General features: G+C 68.6%; 1 protein-coding gene across 14 annotated transcripts in view; it reads left to right on the top strand.

Annotated features, from left to right (window-relative positions):
• Nucleotides 1–14,720, top strand: part of BRSK2 (BR serine/threonine kinase 2) — a 59,557-nt gene extending 44,837 nt beyond the window's left edge. For 2 of the 14 annotated variants that reach the window (XM_059151588.1, XM_059151687.1), the window contains 9 exons: nucleotides 584–649; nucleotides 2,515–2,575; nucleotides 3,328–3,535; nucleotides 4,132–4,180; nucleotides 7,568–7,691; nucleotides 8,709–8,889; nucleotides 8,960–9,049; nucleotides 11,506–11,553; nucleotides 12,643–14,720. In XM_059151588.1, the coding sequence (XP_059007571.1) occupies nucleotides 584–649; nucleotides 2,515–2,575; nucleotides 3,328–3,535; nucleotides 4,132–4,180; nucleotides 7,568–7,691; nucleotides 8,709–8,889; nucleotides 8,960–9,049; nucleotides 11,506–11,553; nucleotides 12,643–12,866 (1,051 nt within the window). In that variant the 3' untranslated portion in view covers nucleotides 12,867–14,720. Of the gene's footprint in view, nucleotides 1–583; nucleotides 650–2,514; nucleotides 2,576–3,327; nucleotides 3,536–4,131; nucleotides 4,181–7,567; nucleotides 7,692–8,708; nucleotides 8,890–8,959; nucleotides 9,050–9,227; nucleotides 9,323–11,505; nucleotides 11,554–12,642 lie in introns of all 14 variants that reach the window. The other 12 variants (XR_009348614.1, XR_009348616.1, XM_059151595.1 and 9 more) reach the window with 12 other exon arrangements.
• Nucleotides 14,721–16,147: the final 1,427 nt, after the last annotated feature.

Raw genomic sequence — 16,147 nt, 5'->3', positions numbered from 1 at the left:
CTCGCCCTGCTCTCCCGGTCGACCTCCCAGTGCGGCTGCGTGCCAACAGGGGCCACCGCATCTCGGCCACCCCACGCCTCTCCCTCCTCGTCTGCCCTGAGCAGGGGCCGGGCACAGGAGGCCGCCAAGCTCAGTGTCTGCTCCGCCTTCCAGGCCTGGCCACCTTGGGGCCGGAGGAGCTGGGACAGGGTCCGCTGTGGACCATCCTGGCGGTCCCTGGAGCCCTTCCTGCCGGCTGCCCCTGCACAGCCCTGCCGCCCCAGGCCCTGCTTCTTCTTCCGGCTTGGCCGCTTGGCCCTGGGCCACAGCGGGCCACTGGCCGGGGCTGGAGGGGTCCTCGGACTGGTGGTGGGTGCTGGGCACCTCCAAGGCCTGGCCAGGCCCCCCGCCAGCAGGTCACCAGGGTGGGGCGCGTCGTGGCCCCGGCACTCTCCTGCCCGACCTGCCCTCGTGTCCGCGTGCCTGGCCTCGGGCCGGGTAGGCCATGCCCAGCTCGTGTGGGGCTGCGCGGAGGCCCAGCCTCCCGGGCCGCTGAGTGGGGCTGCGTCAGTAACTCTGTTTTCTCACTTTGTTCCTGCTGTAGTAAAGCAGTGTTCAGTAAAAGCCTGGATATCGCTGAAGCCCACCCCCAATTCAGCAAAGAAGACAGGTATACACCCTGCCCGCCCATCCCCCACCCCCCAGCCCCAAGGACGACGCTGGGCCTGGTGGCAGGGCCGGGCCTGTGGCCCTGAGGAGGCGTGGGCTGCTGGGGCAAGGCCCGTGGCCAGCCTGACCGGGTGGGGAGACCCGCTGCGCTCTCCCTGCCCGGGGACCCCCGAGTGTCTGTGAGCTGCGAGGCCTCCTCTGTGTGGCTGCCCTCCCCTCCCCCACGCCGTGCTGCCCACAGGGGTCGGAGCGGGCGCGGCAGGCCAGGGCGTGGCAGGCTCCCCAGGAGGCGGCAGGAAGCATGACGGTTTCTTGGGTCTCTGCATGGGGCCCGGCGTTCCCGAGCCCCCAGCCCTGTCCCTGCAGGACCCGCTGCCCGTGGGTGACGGTGGCCGGGCCTCACCTGTTTTCCCGCCTGCTCCCGTGCCTCTCCGTGCCCCTGCCTGCGCCCTGCTGGCCTTTCGCCGCCCACCTGCCCTGGCTGCTCTGCACGCGGGCCCTTCCTTTCTGTCCCTGGCAGGTGCGGCCTGGTCAGACAGGACTGTGTGGAGGCGGCTCCCCAGCCCCCCCCTTCCACTGCTGCTTTTCTGGTTTCCTTGTGCCGAGCGACGGGTGCATGGCTGGCTCAGGAGCAGGCAGGCCCCAGGCGCTGGGCCTTGCTCTTGGCGGCTGCCCGGCTGGCCTGTGACTGCTGGGGTGGGCAGCAGCCGGGACCGATGGCCCCCAGTCCCTTCCAGCGTCTGAAAGCTTTGGACCCAGGCCTGGCTCTGGGCACTGTCCTGGCTGTGCGCAGGCGGGGCGGGGGCGGGGGGGACTGGGACCAAGGTCAGCGCCACACCCTGGCTCCGTGGCTGCGTTAGGTGGTGCAGTTGGAGGGTCCCTGCCATGGGGCCCCGGCCTGCAGATGCCGGAGCCCCGGTCGGAGTGGGCTCAGCGCCTCCCTGAGGCCCAGGGACTGGGCCGGGGTGTGAGTGGGTGGGCGCGGGCCCCCTTGGGGCTGGGCTGCCTGGGGCGGGCCTTCACTCTTCCTCTTCTCTCCTGGGGCTGCCTTGCCCTCCGCCCCGCCCCATTTCCTTCCTCGAAGGGTGGCAGGTGCCAGCACCCAGGGCTGAGCGAGCATGGTGGGCCTTTCCTGAGGCCGTGTGGTGCGGTAGAGGGAGGCTCCTGCCTCGCAGGCGGCCTGGTTCCTGCCCCGCCAGGTCTGCGGGCCCAGTGGGGCCAGTGGTGGACCAGGCTCGTGGTCCCCGCCAGTGCTCACCCCAGCCTGGCCTGGCCCCAGCCCTCGGGGTGCCAGTGAGGAGAGGGCTGTGGGCTGGCATGCTGTGGGCAGCTCTGGGCCAGGCAGGTGGGCTGTGGGCATGGAGGACTGAGCCAGTGCCCACTTGGTGGCCCACACGCTAGGACGGGAGACTCTGTCGAGCACAGGACTCAGGGCCTGTGACAATTCAGCTTTGGGGGTTCTGGCCGGGCTCAGAGCACCAGGAGCTGGAGAGTGGACCTGACACAGGGGCTGGACGCAGCTCCCAGGAAGCACCTGTCTCCCTCGTCCCTCCGTCCACCCAAGCCCCAGACAACACCCGTGCTGAGGGCTCCCTGGTGCCATCCCGGCCTGGGCCTCCCGCCTGGAGGATACGAGCCCGAGACGGGCATCGAGCCACCCCACTGGGCTCTGACAGGGCCCTCCCCGGTCCTGGGAGAGGCGGGGCGGGGACAGCAGGACAGCCCTGCGTGTGGCCAGGTGTGCGCAGGCCAGGGCGGCCTCAAGGCTCTCGGCCGGGGCTCCCGGCCTCTCGGAGGGTCGGCCCGGGGGAGAGAAGCCAGGAGCTGCGGCCCCCCTGGCTGACCTGCCTGCACCGGTGTCCACAGGTCCAGGTCCATCAGTGGCGCTTCCTCGGGCCTGTCCACCAGCCCGCTGAGCAGCCCCCGGGTGAGCCCCCGCCCCGACCCCCAGCTCCCAGAAGCCCAGCGTGCACCGGCGGGGGGGCAGGGAGGCTCCCAGAGCCCTGGCTGGGCCCGTGCCCCCCACCTGCTGCCGGGCCCCCGTGGTTGCTTCTGCTGTGGCTAACTGCACGTTCTTTTGTTTTGTTTGTTTGTTTTCTCGTCTGTTATTTGTTTTCTTTTACGGCAAATGCTCCCACCCCCCATGCCCGCCTGTCCCCGCCGGTCCTGCCTTGGGGTCCTGCTTGAACATTTCTTTCGGGTCCTCCTGGTGCTGTGTGTGTGCATGCGGTGGGGGGGGCGGGGGGCGCTTGCATGGCGGACCCTCGGGGACCCTCGCGCTCTGCCCCCGCCCTCCGCACCACCCTGTAGCCTGTTAGAAAGTTTGCCCTGCCCCCCCCACCCCCCGAGAGCCCCTTCGTGGCCTGCCCCCTGGCCACCTCCGCGGAGCCGGAAGCTTGCCGGAGCGCCTCTCGGCCCGGACACGTCCTCCCTCCACAGGCCGCCTCACGGCCCAACCCCAAGACCCAGACCTTGCCGAGCAAGGCCAAGCTGACCGACAAGCCGCTGCAGGGCACCAAGTCCAACCCACTCCCAGCCGGCACCCAGGCCCGACCCCCTGTCCCAGGGGGCCCAGGCCCCCAGCTTGCCCTGCCCCCGGGCCCGCCGACCCTGCCGGCCTCGACCCGGCTCCTGGCCGCCGGGACTGAACCAAACACCAAATCTGTCCCCACCATACAGGTGACCCCTCACCCCTCTCCAAGGGGTAGTCCCCTCCCCACCCCTAAGGGGACGCCCGTGCATACGCCCAAGGAGAGCCCGGCCGGCACGCCGAACCCCACGCCCCCGTCCAGCCCCAGCGTCGGAGGGGTGCCCTGGAGGACGCGGCTCAACTCCATCAAGAACAGCTTCCTGGGGTCGCCGCGCTTCCACCGCCGGAAACTGCAGGGTCCGTGGAGGGACGAGGGTCGCCACTCTGCGCTGGGCCCCGGGCAGTAGTCTGTGTTCTCTAGGCCGGCACAGGCCCAGGCGGGGCCTCCAGATGGCGGCTCGCTCCCAGGCTTGCCCGCTGCGCATTGGGGCCTGGTGGCCGTGGCCTCGGGGCCCCTCCCAGCTCCGGGGCTTCTCTTCAGCCCAGTGGTCACTTGAGGCCAGGCTCCTGGAGCCCTGGGAGGACAGCCAGAGGCCAGAGTCCAGGCGGGTGGGCTGAGGGCCGTCCGCAGGCCTGTGGGACGGGGTTGCGGGGGGAGCCCGTTGCAGAGTGCCCGCTGCCAAAGCTCCATGGGCACTGCCAGGCCATCCGGACCTGCGGCACAGCCAATGGGTGGGCGCGGGGGACCAGTGCCATCTGTCGGGGGACAGCAGGGACAGCTGGAGGCCAGAGTAGGCCTGGCCTGATTATAGCACCAGAGGCTGGGGCAGCCCCCTGGCCCTGGGCTCTGGCAGGGGCAGGAGCCCGTGGGCGCGTGGGACTGCGGGCACAGCGTTGGGGCGGGGGCGACAAGAGCACGGCGGTCATGTCTTTTGTCCTTTCCACGTGCACAGTTCCAACACCCGAGGAGATGTCCAACCTGACCCCGGAGTCGTCTCCAGAGTAAGTGGCGGCTGCCCAAGGTTGAGGGGGAGCCCCTGGCCGCCATCCCGGTGCCCAGACACCGAGGTGGCCGGGGGTCTGCGCTGGAGCCTCCCACACGGCAGGCCAGGGGGCCCTCAAGGGCTGCAGGACGAAGCACCCCAGCCTCTCCAGGTCTTCCCTCCTCTCTCCCTGTGCCCCTGGGCTTGCCCAGGTCCCCCCTCTACCTCCCGCCTGGGACACCTCCTCTCCAGCACCCACAGCTCTGTCTCGGACACCCGGAATGCCAGGTTAGGGAGCAGGACTCTCAGTGCAGAGGGAGCTGGCTGGCTCCTCCTGGCTGGGCTCAGAAGCCACAGCCTGGGGCTGGCAGGAGGCAACGGACAGCACAGCCATGCCTCGGCGGGGCTGGGGCTTGCCCGCTGAAGGCTCTGGCCTGCACGCTGGGGGAGCCGTGGGGACCAGAACCTCAGCCTCATGGCATGGGTGCTCACCCTGCTCTGGACACGGGCTCAGCCCCAGTACAGGGAGCCCAAGGAGGACCGGCCTGTGGGGTTTGCAGCCGAGCAGCCTCCAAGGAGGCCTGTGCTGGACACAACGGAGGCGGAATGTGGCCAGAAACTTGGGGGCTCGCGGGGACGGAGCGTCTCAAGGTGAAACCTTGGCGCCAGCCGAAGAGGATGAGGAAGAGTCATGGGCGGCGTGGCGGGAGCTCGTGTCCAGGGGATGGTGGCGTTGTTCAAGGCCAGGAGCGGCCAGGCCGTCTGCGGACCTTCGCCAAGAGGAGGGAGCTGCCGTGGGAGGCGGTGGGCGAGCAGAGCCACAGCTCAGCCCACAGCCAGTCTGGACCGAGGACTCGCTGGAGCAGCCCTGCCTGCTCTCCTCACCCCGGCAGCGGCCTTGGTCCTGCAGCCCCGGGAAGACGACGCACACAGGAACCTGCTGCGGACGCTGGGCAGGGCTGGCGAGGGCACAGGCAGCCTCCGCAGAGGCCACAGTCTCGTCGCCAAGCAGAAGTGCCACCACGTGGCTTGCTCTGCGTGAGGCCTGGGGATGCTGGCTGACTCTGGGCCGCAGCGTGTCGGGGTTAGGGAACCCATCCCACCGTTAGTGCCCCTCAGCCGAAACGTCCTGCTGTTGTCACGGCGCTCGCAGACACCCCTGTAACGGGATTGTTGGGCGTTCAGGCTGGTTAGACCCCACGGCACCTGACGCCGAGTCGGTGGCCCACAGCCTCCCCTTCTTCCCCCTCCAGTCCCTCCGGAGGCCTCGCCGCCCCCACCCCCAGGGCTCCTGGCCAGCGCCCACCGCCTGGCGGGTGTGGCGATGGGACAGAGCAGGCACGCCGTGGCCCCACAGGCCTGTGCAGCTAGTGCCTCGGCACCGCCTCCTATGGAGGACGCGCTCGCCTGCGGCGTGTCGGGGTCCGCAGGGAAGCTCCCGGGACGGCGTGTGTGCGTGAGTGTGCAGGTCTGGGGGCTGGCAGATCTGAGACCGCAGATTCAGCAGGTGCAGGTTCCGGTTTGGGTGACGTCACAGCCCTGAGTGTGACATGTGCAGGTGGGGAATTCATGCTGTGGCATTGAGTAGCACTTGGGGAAGCTGCAGCCTTTGCTCCGGAGGCCTTCACCTGCTTGGACGAGGCCCACCATGCCAGGAGAGTGGTCTGCTTTACTCCGAGATGCCCAGCAGCTGCCTGGATGGCCCAGCCCGCACTGAAGTTGGTTGGCACTGCCTCTCTGGCTCCTTCAGGCTTCTTCCGGGCACGGGACTGCCTATTCCACCCGGTGCCAAACTGCCAGCTCCCACACTGCAAACAAGTCGTGTTTTTGGTGCTGTTCTTTGTCAAGGGAGGAAGCAGGAGCCCTGTATGCGGGTCCCAGAACTGCCCCTCTGCGTACTTGCTGGGCTGCAGGTGCTAGGGCACGGCGGGGAGTAGCTGGACCTAGAGCGCACAGTGGGCAGAAGGCAGGATGTGGGGGAGAAGACAGGAGGTCTGGCAGGACATGCCTGCCCGTCATCCCCTCCGCGCTGTGGTTGGCCCGGGATCCCTGGGCAGAGAAGGGGCCAGCGGTGGAATTGGGCACGGAAAGGGAAATCACGTGCTTGGGAAAGCCACCGAGAGGTGCCGGAGAATCTGCCCTTACAGTTCCCCCTGCCAGCGCTGATGCCCATGCCGGGGCAAGATGATGGGCCGCGGCCCTGCTTGTGCCTCGTGGGCCGAATGGGTGTGTTCCATCGGCGGAGCTGCGGGACGGCAGTCAGGACACGTTGGCCCTGCCACCTGGCAGATGGCTCCGGGCTCAGCAGCTCTGACACCACCCACTCCACGTCTCGGGTTCTGTGGGTCAGGCCCCAGGCCGGCTCAGGAGGTCCCTTCACCTTACAGTCTGTGGGCTGTGGTCACCTCCAGGCTCAGCTGGGTCAGGACCTGTGGCCAAGCTCCTGTAGTCGTCGGTGGGATTCAGGGTCTGTTGGCTTCTGGACCAAGGGCCGCTCCATCACCATGCAGTGGAGACCTGCTAGCAAGCAGGAGACATGGCCTTGAGTGCCATGTTCTTGGAGGTGACATCTGTCACTCATTCTGCTTAGAAGAAAGTACTGGCCTGTCCCCGCCTCAGGGAGGGGTGTGCAGGATCACGGGGCCATCTGAGGGTACCCATGCTAGTGTGCACAGCAGCGGGGGGGTTGCAGACAGCGCAGGTCAGATGCAGATGCTGGACAGGGTAACAAGGCCGGACGGAAGACAGGGCAGGAAGGGGAACCCTGGGCACCAGTGAGGGAGGGGCTGTGTGCAGGAGGGTATACCGCTGACCTGCCCAGCACAGCACTGGGCTTTGGAACAGCCTTTGTGTCCCAGACTGACCTGGGCTGGGCAGCAGGCAGCTGAGTAGCCCCTGGTCCTCGAGGACAGGGTGGCTGGGGGGAGCCGAGGCTGTCCCACCAGATGGGAGGGGCACGTAGCATCCCGAGCCCTCAGGCCCCACTGTCCATGCAGGGTCTCTCCCGTTCACTTGTCCTTATGGGTGCAGAGCTCCCCCACCAGCCCTGACCCCGTACCCTGGCCTTCCGCATTGCCCCCGCCCCCCCCCCCATACAGTCCCAGGGCCAGGGGACACCTTCTTCCAGGTGGCTGCAGGACTGCTGCAAATTGCCCCAAAACTTGGTGGCTGAAACAGAGAGGAGCAGGCCTGGGTGTCAGGGTGTGCTCCGCTGTCCTTTCTGGTGGGCACTGCCCAGGCCCAGGCAGGCCTGGGGGTATGGGGCCAGGCCGAGACCGTGGGATTAGCATTAGCACTGTAGGGTCAGGGCGGCAGGAGTCGGGGCAGTAAGCTGGCCCTGCCCAGGAGGCTTGGCTGACAGCACACCCTGACGCGAGCTGCCCTCTGCCCCCTCCCCCTCCCGCAGGCTCGCCAAGAAGTCCTGGTTTGGGAACTTTATCAACCTGGAGAAGGAGGAGCAGATCTTCGTGGTCATCAAGGACAAAGCCCTGAGCTCCATCAAAGCGGACATAGTTCACGCCTTCCTGTCGGTGAGCCTCCCCCTGGCTGGGGACATGCGTCCCACATGGACACTGGCTGGAGCCAGACGGTCGCTGCACGGCCCTGGGCTGGGGTGGGAGGCCGGCTGTCATCGTGAGCAGCCCCGGCTGCGGGAGCAGCAGGTTGGGTGGGGACAGCTCACTGAGACAGGGAGTGAAGCACAGGCTGCTCACGGGGGCGGGGACCAGGGCCTGGACACAGAGGGACCTCTGCCGAGTCTGTCCCAGGGCCTGTCTCTGGCTCCCATGCGCGCTCCCCACCCCCCACTGGCTGCCGCCTCCTGGAGCCCCTCTGGCTCCACAGAGGCCAGGCTGTGCTCGGGCCCTGGGGGTGCTCCATTCGTGTCTGTGAGACCCTGAGCACGAGGAACAGAAAGCCCTGAATGTCTGCTTCCAGCGTCCTGCAGGGGGCCTGGCCCGGCGTGGGGTCCCCTGGGGATCCCCCCCCCCCACCCCGTTCAGGGCTGGGACCTGTCATGGGTTTCTTCAGCCTGGTGTGGCCTCAGCTCAGGTTCCCCAAGGGCTGGGGGCCCACCTGCCATGGCGGCCTGGTTCGGCCCCCGGCATGCACCGGGCCTTCCAACTGCAAGGCCAGCACAGCACTCCTGGGCTGCAGAGCCCTGGCCTGGGGTGACCCCTCCAGGGCCAGACGGCCTCCTGACTTGGTTTCAAGGGCATTTCCCCTGGCTGCTCCTATGCCAAGTGCTCAGAGGCCTCTCTGCCCATCCTGGGAGCGGCCCCTTTCCCGAGCCCACAGAGCAGTGGGTGCCCACCTCGGCAATGGCCGTGGGGCCCCTACCTCGGAGACCCTGGTCCTGGCCACCGCGCCGTGGGGTCTCCTTGACCCTGTGTCGCCCAGCCCGCTCCTCTTCCACTCTGCTCCCACGTCCCCAACCCGCACCCAAGCCGAGAGGCAGAGGTCCGGGCCCGGCCTGCGGGGGGTGCGGTGGTGCGGGCGGGGGCCCCGCACACCCCCGCCGCCCACCCACGCCGCCCTCCCGCCTGCAGATCCCCAGCCTCAGCCACAGTGTCATCTCCCAGACGAGCTTCCGGGCGGAGTATAAGGCGACGGGGGGCCCGGCCGTGTTCCAGAAGCCGGTCAAATTCCAAGTGGACATCACCTACACCGAGGGCGGGGCAGCGCACAAGGAGAACGGCATCTACTCCGTCACATTCACGCTCCTGTCAGGTGAGCCGTGGGCCGGGCGCGGGCTCCGGGCACCAGCCCCGTCCCGGCCGTGACGCCCTGTTTCCCCCAGGCCCCAGCCGCCGCTTCAAGAGGGTCGTGGAGACCATTCAGACCCAGTTACTGAGCACACATGACCAGCCCTCCGCCCAGCACTTGTCAGGTGAGCGGGGGCTCAGCTCGGGCCGCCCTGCGGGCTGGTGAGCAGGGGTGTGGCCCCTCTGACGTGGCCCCCCCAGGGGGCAGGGCCCTCCCCGGCGCAGTGGGCCGGCCCATCTCTGCACACCCAGGGAGGTAGGGCCCAGCACACCACACTGAAAGGCGCCTCTTGTCCACTGTAGAACCCCCCCCGCCAGCGCCAGGACTAAGCTGGGGTGCTGGGCTTAAGGGCCAGAAGGTGGCCACCAGCTACGAGAGTAGCCTCTGACGCTGGCAGGTAAGGTGTCTGGCCCCGCCACAGGGGCAGGGAGGGGGCTGCGGGCAGGTCCTCTGGCGAGAGCCAGACTGGCCCCCAGAAGGGCACCCCGTGCCCGCTCACACATCCAGCGGCCACTCCTGGGCCTGGAGAGGCCGCATAGGGCCAAGCACCTAGGCTGAGCAGCCAGTCACGGGCAGCCTGGCCCCGGGTCAGTGAGGGCAGGAGAGCAGTGGCCAAGGTCCTGCGTGGGAGCCGGCCGCCCTCGGGGCTCCTCCAGTGGTACCCTGCGAGGCTATGGGCCCAGCGCCCACGCTGGCTGACCCACGGTGGGGCTGCCTGCTGCCCGCCTTCCCGGCAACAGGCCTGTGATCATCTGGCCATGAGTTCCCAAAGGAGGAGCTCCCCAGCCGGGCCTATAGGGGGTCACACGGAAAGGGTCGGCCCAGGCCTGGACGTGCTGGGGCTCCGAGGGCCCGAGAGGGCCCACACCGCTCAGCATCTGGCGGGGAGTGGGCTACGTGCCCCCTGTGGGGGGGGGGGTGAGCCTGTGCCTGGGCCGGGCGGGCACGTGCATGCGTCACTGTCCATTAGCGAGGCCGTGGCGGCTGTCGGAATGTTGGGAAGGCACGGCTTGCCGGGAGGCCCGTGTCAGGGTCAGGGTCTGGGGCCCGGAGCACCCCATCCAGCCCGAGCCCCGTTTCTCGAGCATCCCCGGCAGCTGGCTGGCGCCTCCGTGGGCCCCTCGTCCAGCCTGGCCCGCCCGTCCCTCCCCCCGCCATCCTCATTTCATTGTGTGTGTTTACCCTGTTGTCTCCCGACATGTGCCTCGTCGCCCCATGGGGAGGGCAGGGCAGGGCTGGCCCAGCAGCCTGGCCCCGGGAGCCGGGTTGGCATAGGAGGCAGGCCGTGGGGCAGGGGTGGCTCCCTGAGCTTTGAAGGCGCCCATCTCAGAGCAGAGTAGGGGTGACAGAGGGAAACTGAGGCCAGGGAAGGACAGAGCTTGTCCAGTGAGGTGCGCAAAGGCCAGTGCCTGTTGCGCTGTCCAGCGGATGCCTGGGCCTGCAGCCACTGTCTGGGGGTCACAGTTTCTCTGCGCCTGGCTGGGCCATGGACAGTAACCTAAGAGGGGTCATCCTGCCCCTTAGCCGGCGTTCCTCGTGCCAAGTCCCAGGCACAGCAGTGAATGAGCTGGACACTACCCTTCCCCTGGGCTGTGCCCCGGTCCTAACCCCGTGCCAGAGCAGGGGCCTCTGTTAGCTCTGTCCCTGCAAGCTCCTGGGTGCCCCATCTGGGCCTCAAGCCCATCTCCCCTGCCCTCCTTCAGGGGCCTGAGACCTGGGAAGCCTAATCCGGGATGCCAGCCCATGCCCTGGCCCCCTCCCCAGGCCTTCTGAGGGTCTCCTTGGACTCTGGCCTTTCCCAGCACCCTCCTCCCTCCCCGCCCCCCTGCTCTGGGTGCCCTCCTCTGGCGAGCTCAGTCCTGGGAGCAGGGGGCAGAAGTGGGGGCCGCTCAGCTACCAGGGCAAGACATCTGGTGGTTGCTCCAACAGGGACAGGAGGCTGAGAGGTCACCTCCCTCTCAGCGGGGGCCCCTGTGAGGGCCTTGAGGGAGAAGCCCCCAGCCTAGTCCCTGCTGGGGGCTAGGGTCAGAGACGGGAGACGGTCAGAGAAGGGCGAGTCGACTGGAGCTGAGGGCAGGTGGGAGCTGTGCAGCTGCCGGAGCCGCTCAGTGGCAGAGGGAGGACACACAGGTGGCCAGAGCCTGGCATTCTCGGCACCAGAACCTATGTCTGGGGCCCAGGGGAGGACAGAGGGAATGGAGGACCACGCCCAGGACACCCGAGGGCAGGGCAAGGCCTGTGTTCTGGCTCTGGTGGCAGGACTTTTCCTCTGCCCTGAGAAGGCCCCCACTCAGTGCCCACGTTCTGGGCAGGCCGCACCCCAGGCTCCACCCCCCAGGCCCCCCTCCCACCCCGCTCTGGGCTCCACCTCTCCCGGCGTTGCCCCTCCCTCTGGTGGGCCGGCCCCAGCAAACCCCCTACTCGGCTATGGCCCCGCCCCACGCCGGGCCCCGCCCCACGCCGGGCCCCGCCCCTCCCTGGGGGCCTGGCCAGAGGCTGAGGGCAGCGCCTGGCCAGGAATCCAAGCGGGAAGACTTTTTCACACGTCTCCCTCCCTCCTTTCTCCATTCTGTGCTCCAGACACCACTAACTGTATGGAAATGATGACGGGGAGGCTTTCCAAATGTGGTAAGAACCCCCCACGCTCACCTGGGACCCCCCAGCCTATACCCCCACCTGCAGCCTGCTCCTGGCAGGGTGCTGCCCCCACCACCCTTAGGGCCATCCTGGGGTTCCTGTGTATACGCGGGGTCCAGACGTGCACACTCGTGCCCACCCAGTCCCCCACCTCTGCGAGGAGCAGCCTCGGTCACCCACCGCCCTAGGGCAGCCACAGGCCCTGCCCTAGGATCCAAGCAGGCCAGGAAGGGACCCCAAGGCTCAGAGCAGTAAAGGGTCCTCATGCTCCAGAGCTGGCAAGGGTCCTGCGTGTGGGCTCTGGCCTGGGGTCTGGGTGGACTGCAGCTCTTGAGCAGGAGGCTGGTGTAACGCTCTCCGTGCCCTGGAGGGGGGTGACGGCGTGCGGTGCGAGCGCACCGCCGCTGGGGCCGCGGGAGTCAGGTCTGACGATCAGAGCAGAGCAGAGGCCGCAGGACAGCGAGAACAGGCCCACCCAGGTGGGGGTGGTCAGACCATGTCTGCCCTCTTCCTCTTGCGCTCAGGACAGGCCCTCTGGGATCAGGGCTCCACTCTGGCTGCCTGCCCCCGGCCCTCCCACACCCAAGCCCTCCACGCCTGTCCACCCATCCGTCCATCTGTCTGTCTGCTGCTGACCTCTGTGTCCATGCGGTGCTGCCCGGGCTGGCCAGGGGCGGGGCTCCAAGGCTCCGGGGAGGAGCGTGGCGGGCGCGCTGGCTGCAGCCTCCCCGGGCCCAGGGACGGCTCCCCCCGGCCGCACGCACGGAGCCGGCCTGGGGGGCCCCGGCTCCTGCTCAGCCCTGCGGCGTGCGGGCGCGGTGGTTCCTCCTCCGCCGCGGGGTCCGCCGAGGGACGGGCCGGCCCCGCCTGCCCGGGGTGGGGGAGGGGAGGGGCCCGGCCCGGGGAGGGAGGAGGAGGGGGTCCCTCCGCGCGCCCGCCCCGCCCGCCGCCCGCCGCCCGCCGCCCGGCCGGCCGCGCCTCGCTGGTGGGCCCGGCCCCGGCGGCGACCGCGGGTTCACGCGTGTGTTCTCTCTCCCCTCCCCCCTCTTCTGTTTCTCTCCTTCTGTTCTGTGCACCCAGGCAGCCCATTGAGTAGCTTCTTTGACGTAATTAAACAACTTTTTTCAGACGAGAAGAACGGGCAGGCGGCCCCGGCCCCCAGCACGGCCGCCAAGCGGAGTGCCCACGGCCCCCTCGGTGACGCCGCGGCCGCCGGCCCGGGCCCTGGAGGGGACGCCGCGTGCCCGCCGGCCCCGGACCCGGCCCGGACGGCGCCGCCCGCCGCCCGCCGCGAGCAGCCTTAGCCCCGTAGCCGCTGCCCCCGCCGGCCGCCCGGGGAGGAGAGGAAAGGGGGCACGGGGGCCACCGCCCGCGCCGCCGCGCCCGCGCTTTCTCTCTCCCGCTGTCTCTGTCTCTGCCTGTCTCTGACGCGGCCACTGTTTCCGCTCTGATACCAGGAACTGTCCCGAAAACTTAACATGTCACCTCCACGAGGCCGTCCTCGGGGCTCCGCGCCGGACACCGGCTGACCGAAGGCAGCTGCCGCGGACTCGCCCTCCCTCGTCTCCTGCTGCCGCCGCCGCCCCGCCCCCCGCGCCGAGGCCCCGCCCCCGCGCCGAGGCCCCGCCCCCCCGCGCGCCGGTCGGCGTGGCGGCTCCGCCCGGGCTCGGCTCCGGACCCGCGGGGACCCCCCCCTCGCCCCTCCGCCGCGCGGCAGGCCCAGGCCGGCGTCCGGGGCAGGGCCGCGGCGGGCCGAGTCGGCCGGTCAGCCCGCCCGCGTCCGCCCCGCCCCGCCCCGCCGCCCCTCCCGCCGCTCGCTCGCGTCCGCCGCCCCCGCCCCCCGCTCGCCCGGGGCTGCCGCGTGCGCTCGCGCTTGGCGACCCTTCCCGGCCCGGTGGACACGGAGCCTGGAGGCCCCGGAGCCGCCTGCCCGCGCCAGGGCCGGCCGAGACCAGTGTTATTTATTTGCTGCGCTCACTTATTGAGTCCCTTACTCCTCCTTCAGGGAAGGGGCAGCGGCCGTCGGTCTGTCTGCGTGTCTGGGGCGGGGTGGGGGCCGCGGCGCCCGGAGGCTGGAGCCGGCAGAGCGCCCAAGGGGGCGGCGGCGGGGCAGGCCGGCGGGGGCAGCGCCCGCGAGCTACTGTAAACTTTAAAGAATTCCTGCAAGATATTTTTATAAACTTTTTTTCTTGGTTGTTTTTGGAAAAGGGTGTGGGGGTGGGGGGAGCCGCTGGGGCAGGGCCAGGTTTTGTGTTCGGGTCTTTCTATATACATGCACATATATATATATTTAAGGAACGGCGCGGTCCGCTCTGTCCCATGTTCTGGCCCGTCCCTGCGCAGAAACGACTCCAGCCCCACGGGGGCCCGGGGCGCCGTCGGGGGAGCGGGATGGCACCGCCCAGGGGCGCGGCCCGGCGCAGGCTGGGGACCATCTGGGTTTTGCCGCTGAGAGTGCGGGTAGCAGAAAGGCCCTGAGCTGGCCTCCCACACACAGGACAGCAGAGGCACCGCAGGGTTTTTTTTTACTAAAATGACAAAAAGTTTTTAAAAAAAAAGGAAAAAGTAAAAGAAAGTTAGCGGCACTCTCCGCAGTGTGTGTTCTCTGTACACAGCGAGGTGGTGGGATGCGGCCGCCTCGCTTCGTCCTGTCCCCAGCTTCTGCTGCTTTGTGTTGGTGGGCCCGGTCCCTCCAGGCCGGCGCCGAGCCCGCATGTAGCGAGCGCCCAGGTGCCCGGCTGCCCTCGGGAGGCGCCGGGGGACAGGGGCCGGCCGGCGGGTTCCGATTGCATGCCTTTGCGGTAAGGAGTCCACTTTGCTTCAGGTGTCTCCTCCGCCTCCCCCCTCCCCCGCCTCCCCCCTCCCCCGCCTCCCCCCTTGTGGATCGCTCTTAACGCTTCGGTTACGCCGTCCCCCACCACCGCTGGGATCTCCGCACACAGACAGTCACACACCCACAGCAGCTACGCCTCGCGGCACGAGCGGGAGGGGCTTCTCCAGAGACAGAAGACACCGAAAGCAATACCTCTTGTCAGCCTTCCTCTTTTGTACTCGGGACACACGCAGACGTCACGGAAACAAGCCCCACCCAGTGTATCCCTGTCGAATAACTGTGAGCACCCTTAGTTCAAGAACAATAAATTCCTTCAGTAAAAACACCCGACGCCAGTCTCCGTCCAAGGGGGGGGGGGATGTGGGGCGAGCGGGAGCAGCTCCTGTCCCCAACACACTCCTCTGGGCTCTGCCGCTGTGGATGATGCTCGATGCCACCTTCTGCCCCGGGTGAAGAGGACAGACCCACTCCCGTGCAGGGTCAGGGGTCTGCCTCCACACTGAGTAGGCATCGTGGGCTGGACTGGAGGCGGGGAAGGCCCCTGGGGAGGGGGCACGGGGAGGCACTGCCCTGCCTGCTCCTGCAGGTCTGCTGTCGTCCCCCAAAGACCTTGTGGGGTCAGCTGGCATCTAGAGAATGAGCCTTCCTCCTGCCCTTGCTTGGCAAGAGGCGGATGGGGCGCTGGGACGCAGCCCTGGAGGTGATGGGCCAGAGAATTTGGGCCGGCCTCTTCCACAGAGGGAAAAGGTCCCAGCCGGTGCCCACCGTGCCTGCCAGCCTTGTAGGCAGCACGACCGCGCACTGACCAACCACTCCTCTGCTGCTGCAGCGCGAAGGGCAAGTCCAGACCCCCAGGAGCCCCAGGGCCACCCAGCCCCAGGTCACACAGCAGCACCTGGGAGTCCGCCTCCCACCCAGCCGTTGAGGACGGGCGAGCAGCAGCGAACCACGCCACCCACCTCCCTCACAGGCCCTGTCTCCCCGTGTGTGAAGGCGACCAGGCCCAGCATGGCCACGGCTTGGTAGTAGGGCCTGACCGCACCCGGCTGTCTGCCTCGAGCAGGGTCCCGCCACCACAGCGCTGATCGGTGCAGCTGAATGGCTCTGGGGCAGGGGCCGACCTGCGCCCTGAAGGGCATCAGCAGCATCTCTGCGCGCCGCCCAACTAGACGCCCATAGCGCCCCCAGCCCTACATGACAACTATTCCCCATGTTGCCATGCGTCCCCTGGTGGACAGAACCCTCCCTAGAGTCCACACTCTCACCTCCTGTGCCATCTGGCTGGAGGACAGTGCTGCCCCGACTCACGCTAAGCTTGGCAGCGCGGTGGCGATGGCAGCGGCCTCCAGCTCTGCTCCAGGCCCAGGACCGGAGGAAGAGTCTGGGGACGTGGAACTGGGTGGGCTCTTCCAGGGCCGGCTGTAGAGCAGCCCTCTGCTTCTGAGGGGGTGGGCGCCCAGAAGGTACTGCAGAGGGCAGGGCATGCACTATAGTCCCTGAACCGTGCGGTGCCCTGTGAGCTGGAGGAGTGGGTCTGGTGGCCTGGTCACAGAGCTGCTGGGGTCCTGGCTGCTGGCCGCGGGGGAGGTCTTCCTGACCAGTGGCTGTGCATCTGCGTCTGACACAGACCTCACCTTCTGCTGCTCGGCCTTCTGCAAACACTGGCAACGTGTCAGCCTTAACGGGCCACACGGCAGGGATCCTCAGAGCATCTCGGTGTAGCCCACAACCTGCCAGACTCTACCTGTCGCC

Source organism: Mustela lutreola, chromosome 1, assembly GCF_030435805.1.
Source record: "Mustela lutreola isolate mMusLut2 chromosome 1, mMusLut2.pri, whole genome shotgun sequence".
Taxonomy (NCBI): Eukaryota; Metazoa; Chordata; class Mammalia; order Carnivora; family Mustelidae; genus Mustela; species Mustela lutreola.
Note: the sequence above shows the minus strand (reverse complement) of the source record. Positions and strands in the feature narration are given on the sequence as shown.